At 38.7% G+C, this 6,432-nt stretch overlaps 1 protein-coding gene across 2 annotated transcripts in view; it reads left to right on the forward strand.

Moving 5' to 3' along the window:
• The first annotated feature begins 812 nt into the window (after nt 1–812).
• LOC148353698 (SH3 and PX domain-containing protein 2A-like) overlaps nt 813–6,432 on the forward strand; it is an 88,528-nt gene continuing 82,908 nt past the window's right edge. The window contains exon 1 of one of the 2 annotated variants that reach the window (XM_088351318.1): nt 813–1,111. In XM_088351318.1, coding sequence (XP_088207444.1) covers nt 1,040–1,111 — 72 coding nt within the window. In that variant the 5' untranslated portion in view covers nt 813–1,039. The remainder of the gene's footprint in view (nt 1,112–6,432) is intronic. The other variant, XM_088351319.1, reaches the window with a different exon arrangement.

Below are 6,432 nucleotides of genomic sequence, written 5' to 3' on the forward strand. Positions count from 1 at the left end.
GAGTGGGTTGTCTGTCTTTGTGTGCCCTGCAACTGACTGGCAACCAGTTCAGGGTCTTTCCTGCCCAAAGATAGCTGGGATGGGCTCCAGCACCCCCGTAACCCTACTGAGAATAAGTGGTGCGGATAAAGGATGGATTTTTTTTTCTCGAAGTAGGGGCGTTGACAGGATACGCAAAATGCAAATTCAGTTTTAATGACCTAATAAATGCTTTACGGACAAAATGTACTGTTTTACTTCACATTCAAAGGGGATGAAATAACATTTTATACCTATGAATTTGAACTTGTGTGTGTAGAATTTAATTACAATGATAATAAGATTGTCAATAAAACTTTATTTGGCCCTTGATTTATATATATCTGTATATTTCACACCAGAATTTTTTGACCAAGGGGCAGTGCCAAAATCAATGTATTACAGTATCAGGATCAGCAAATCAGAATTTAAACTTTTACATCAATACAGTAGTATATCTATTTAACCTTTCTGCAATATGAGCTTCGAAAGGGTATCATCCACGTATTTGACTTTGGCGCCCCTCCTGTATAGTGTTGTGGCGCCCCCATGCGACGGACTTCATAGTTCCACCAATTTCTTGCACGTGGTCTTAAGTCATTTTTGTTTGATCTTCAAAAACGTAGCGAGTATATCCAACTCATTAGAATCAGAAAACGAATTCATTTTGTGCGTTCCCCGTCATTTTAGATTTTACATCGAAGTGGCCCCAGCTGGAGTACAAGTGACGAGGCATGGGACCGCCTTCACACTCACTCACCCCTTCCTTTCCGTCAGTGACTCCTTTTCCTCACTGCGGTCCTAACCCCTCCTCCGGGGGAGGAGAACTTGATTAAACGCCACTTTTACTGGGATGTCATGTATCAGAAGCTCCCAGGCTGAGCAAAAACAACCTTCTTCCCATGGATGCTCTGATGTTTTCTTTTGTCTAACCGTGAGAAGCTGTCGCTGTTTAAACTTTCAAGCTTTCATGGGCAAAAGTTGTGTTTCGATCACTCGGTGAAACTTGACTTCTGTCGAGATGCAGCTCAGGACAGTGCTTGACGTCAATGTTGTGGATGTGCAGAAGAGGAGGAATCCTTCCAAACACTATGTAAGTTGGACGAATGGCGTCAGTTCGGCAAAACAGACTTACTTTCTTTCGTTTTAACCAGAAAATCATATCAGCAAACGAAAAAAGCAACTTATTTCTCATGCACCGTCAACATAAGCTAGTGTCCAAACACTACCTTGTAAAGATCATTATTTTTTTTTATTCTAGCACTCTCTTCCTCTTTAAAGTCTTTGTTTCATGTTTATCCTGCTTAATCTCTTTGTAAACAATGTTCACTGCGTTGTTATCAATGACAACAAAGACCCAATTCTGTTTTCTTTTTAGTAATCATCAAGTTGGATCAGAATTCGTAAAAAACACCTTAATAAACACTTTAACTAGCAATGAACTATTTAAGGCATTTAAATTGTTTTTTTTTGTAGTTTATCACGGATGACCACTTTAAGTGTTTAATGAAGCAAATCATCTTGGTTTTAAAATGTATTGTATGTATGTAGTATACAGTACAAGCTATTCACAACTGATAGAATGAGGAAAACCACACCATCGTGTGCAGGGACATGATTAATTTTATAATTTATCAAAGTAAAAGAACATTGAATACATATAAAGATTACATTTATGATAATAATAGCACCAGGATTAACTCTAATAATGATTATAAAAGTAATTATATTTATTTTATCAAATGAAAACTTAGTTCATACATAAGCACCGCAGTTTCACACTTCAAATTTGTCAGTAACATTTGTGAAACATATAACTTACCAAATTGCAAAATTTTATACACTACCGTTGAAAAGATTGGGGTCACCTAGACACATTTTTTGTTTTCCCCGAAAAGTCAGCCTTTTGATTAATAATATTTTTCAATTAATCAAACATGATAACAAATAAAAAGGAAGTATAGTCAAGACATTGTGAACGTTTGTAATCAGGATTTTTATTTGAAAAAAAAATCAACATCAAATTTTGCTTTTGTCAAATCATAGAATTTGTCAGGGGACCCCAAAGTTGAGCGGTAGTGTATTGGTATTATAAATATTTTGGTTAAACCTTAAAATAATCTTTCCTCTATTCTATAAATCATTCACATTTGAAAAGGTGAAACTTCCAAGATGTATTGTAAATTGAAAATATCTGTATATAATTTGCCCTCATGTAGGTTTTAGATTAGGGGGTGGTGTCATAATAGTCTGTGGTTTGCAATAATCTGTGGTTTGTGCAGCTCTTTGAGACTCTTTGTGATTAAGAGCTGTACAAAAAAACATGATTTGACTTGACTATTTCTTATCCAAAGGTAATGTAAGCAATCACTGGTTATTAAAAATAGTTGGCAATTAATTTAACAATCATTTAGTTTTTTTGCCTCTTCTGCCTTGGTGTGAGTGTACAAAAAATGAGATACAAGTGGATGAGATTGGTGGTTAACCTTCGAAGCATTTATTCAAACTCTGTTTTTGACACATTTTCTTGCAATACACAGACTACAAAGATGCTAAGAACTTCATAATTCATTAAAGGACAAACAAGGATATTGTGACATTTGTGGAATGTTATGACATCATTATATATCTGGCCTCAGGGATGCCACAATGGATGCATATCAAGATGGAAATGCTAGGACATTTTCGAACCTTTCCATCTAAGCAGTCATGTAGAATTTTCCTGTAAACTACCTCGTCTACAAAAATCACCTGAAACAAACTGCCACGAGACATAGTTTACAATACAAGCAAAAACATTGAATAGTTTGCTCAAGAGAGATTGTTGAAAACAATATTAGCAAAATTATTGCCATCATTTCAGCTTGACTGAACACAGCTCATCACTTTACTTATCCATCATCAACAAACCATGGTGTTGATTTATTGAATTAGTTGTGACGAATAGCAGCCGGACGTTTCAAGCTAACCTAGCTAGTAGTGAGCTTGTTCTAAAACTCGACTCTGGTTTTCCAGAGCGGTTTTTGCAACTTTTCCTTACTCTTTATTTTTTTTTAAATTAGGTACTGTAATTAAAAAGTATAAAATTGGTAATTGTCTATAAGCGCCTTATGGTTGCTTTGGCATGAGACTAGGCCAACCATGAAAATACCATGACTGCATGTTATGGGCTTTGTATCAATTTGCTGACATAAATGATAGCACAGGTCTCAATGGGAGCCGTAAGAGCTATTAGACCAAAGGAGCAAATGCAATTAATTAAACTGAGAGTTAGGATCAATTGCCTCATCCATCTCCTGCTGACTGGGGATCTCCCCAAGGTCTCTAGAAGCACACCGCACAGACTCACAGTCCCCGGGGAAGGAAGCTTGAGGTTAGGGAAGTCCCCTTTAGGGGAGCAGACGGAGGGAAAAAATGTCATTATCAATGAGCTAAGCAACTGAAAATGCTTATCCGTTTGGAAATAGGAAAGAAACATCTCTTTGTCTTTTGTCCTTCCTCGCCATTTGAGTTTCTTCCTTTCAGAACTAGAGATCATGGCAACTCATCCCTGTTTTCGACTGGACAAACGATGACCATCGTGTTTTGTGCACTTGGTATCTTGGGATAACTATCAATGGTTTAAAGCTGGGGTGTGCAAGCCTTTTGACTAGCAGGCCGCATTATGTTGAAATCTTTGGCTCAGGGGTCTGTCCTGTAAAAATATCAAATTTTTCTCATTTATATTTATCTCTATATATTTATCTCTATATACACCCTGCTATTTTGCTATTTCTCCCACTTAGTAATTATGGAGGGATCTGAAATTTTCATCGTAGGTGCATGTCCACTGTGAAAAAGATAAACCAAAAAAAAAAATATACAGAAATCACAAAGCATGATTTTTTTAACAATTTACTTGTTTGATACAGCTACAAATGAGTTTTTGAACACCTGTGTATCATTTAGAATTCTGACCCGTCAAAAGTCCACCTGCACTACATGTAGCATCCTGAATCATATGCACCTGTTGGAGTACCTTAGCCGAATAAAGACACCTGTACACCCTTTACAACCAGTAACACTTGAACTTGTAACATGGTGAAGACTAAAGAGCTGTCCAAAGACACCAAAGACAAAATTGTACACCTCCACAAGGCTGGAAGGGACTACGGAGCAATTGCCAAGCACCTTGGTGAAAAAAGGTCCACTGTTGGAGCAATCATTAGGAGATGGAAGAAGCTAAACATGATGGTCAATCTCAATCAGAGTGGAGCCCCATGGAAGTTATCACCTCGTGGGGTCTCAATGATTCCAAGAAAGGTGAGGAATCAGGCCGGAACTACACGACAGGATTTGGTCAATGAACTGAAAAGAGCTGGGACCTCCATTTCCAATGTTACTGTAGGTAAAACACTAAGGCGTCATGGTTTGAAATCATGCATGGCACAAAAGATTACCCCGCTTAAACCAGCACATGTCAAGGCCCGTCTTAAGTTTGCATATGACCATTTGGATGATACAGAGAAGTCGTGGGAGAAAATTTTGTGTTCAGATGAGACCAAAGTAGAACTTTTTGGTCATAATTCCACTAAGCGTGTTTGGAGGAAGAAGAATGAAGAGTACAATCTGAAGAACACCATCCCTTCTGTGACGCATTGGGGGGTAGCATCATGCTTTAGGGGTGTTTTCCTGCACATGAGACAGGACGAGTGTGCTGCTTTAAAGAGAGGATGACTGGAGCCGGGTATTGTGAGACCTCCTTCCCTCTGTCAGAGCATTGAAGATGGGTAGTGGCCTGGTCTTCCAACACGACAACGACCCAAAGCACACAGCCAGGAAAACCTAGGAGTGGCTCTGTAAGAAGCATATCAAGGTTTTAGCATGGCCCTGCCAGTCTCCAGACCTGAACCCAATCAAAAATCTTTGGAGGGAGGCTCAAACTCTGTGTTTCTCAGCGACAGCCGAGAAACCTGACTGATCTAGAGAAGATCTGTGTGGAGCAGTGGGCCAAGATCCCTCCTGCAGTGTGTGTAAACCTGGTGAAAGACTACAGGAAACGTCTGACCTCTGTAATACCAAACAAAGGCTACTGTACCAAATATTAGCATTCATTTTCTGAGGTGTTCAAATACTTATTTGAAGCTGTATCACACAAATACATTGTTAAAAAATCATGCATTTTGATTTCTGGATTTTTCTTTTTAGTTGATCTCTCTCACAGTGGACATGCACCTACAATAAAGGTTTCAGACACCTCCATGATTTCCAAGTGGGAGATATAGAAAAATATAGTTCAAAATATAGTTCAAAAATAGTTCAAATACTTATTTTCTGCACTATATACACACACACACACACATATATATATATATATATATATATATATATATGTATGTCCGGCACAGTTCTGAGGTAATTGGATCAAACCTTCCTGTGTGAAGTTTGCATGTTCTCCCAGTGCTTATGTGGGTTGCCTCCGGGTACTCCTGTTTCCTCCCACATTCCAAAAACATGCATGAGTGAGTTGTCTGTCTCTGTGTGCCCTGCGACTGACAATTTAGGATGTCCCCTGCCCACTGCCCAAAGACAGCTGGGATAGGCTCCAGCACCCCCGCGACCCTACTGAGGATAAGCGGTGCAGATAATGGATGGATGATAGATGGATATATAAACAGGTCCCTGTTTGTAATATTTTGGGGATTATTCTGTAGTCTTATTATTGGAGAACACGTACATGGGGACAAAGCTAGCACACAAAACATTTTTTTATCGGTAGTACCTTTTTTCTATTTTAAATTTTGTCATTATATTTTGACCGTTTTCATTCATTAGGCCGAATTAAAAAGCCTGTGGCCTGCGGGCTGTAGTTTTCCTACCCCTGGTTTGAAGTTACTTAAGTCCTTCTGGCCTTTTTTGTGAATGACATTTAACAACACATGCTGCGTATATAATTAGTGAGGCGCGGGATAGGCAGTTCCTCCCCGCTGCACACTCTTTGTAATAAACTGAGAACTTGACTTTTAAACTCATCCTTGCAGATTGTCGCCATATGTGTTAACGCGTCGTGTCCAAACTCTAAATGTGCTCAGATCGAAAATAAGTTCAGCCATCTGTTTCCCAAACCTCCAGGTGCTGAAAAAGGGCCGTTTACCCTTTAATTGTTCATGCAAATCGAGAATTTCAATGGGAGAATGTCTGGCATCTGTGTTGTTTCCTGATATATGAATGGTATTCCCAGTTCAGCTTCTGGATGTGTAAACATTTCACTGCTGTCATCGGTTTGACACAACTGGAGTATGTTTTATTTTTTTCTAAAATTTGATTTTGGCAACAACAATAGTCATGCTCGTGCAGATTAATCAGAAAATGTAATTTACATGCCCTTTTTTATACATTGACTTGGGTATTAACCCTCCAACGGGTCAGTGAAGC

This window comes from Urocampus carinirostris, chromosome 13 (genome assembly GCF_059441175.1).
Source record: "Urocampus carinirostris isolate Australia breed hairy pipefish chromosome 13, RoL_Ucar_1.0, whole genome shotgun sequence".
NCBI classification, from domain to species: domain Eukaryota; kingdom Metazoa; phylum Chordata; class Actinopteri; order Syngnathiformes; family Syngnathidae; genus Urocampus; species Urocampus carinirostris.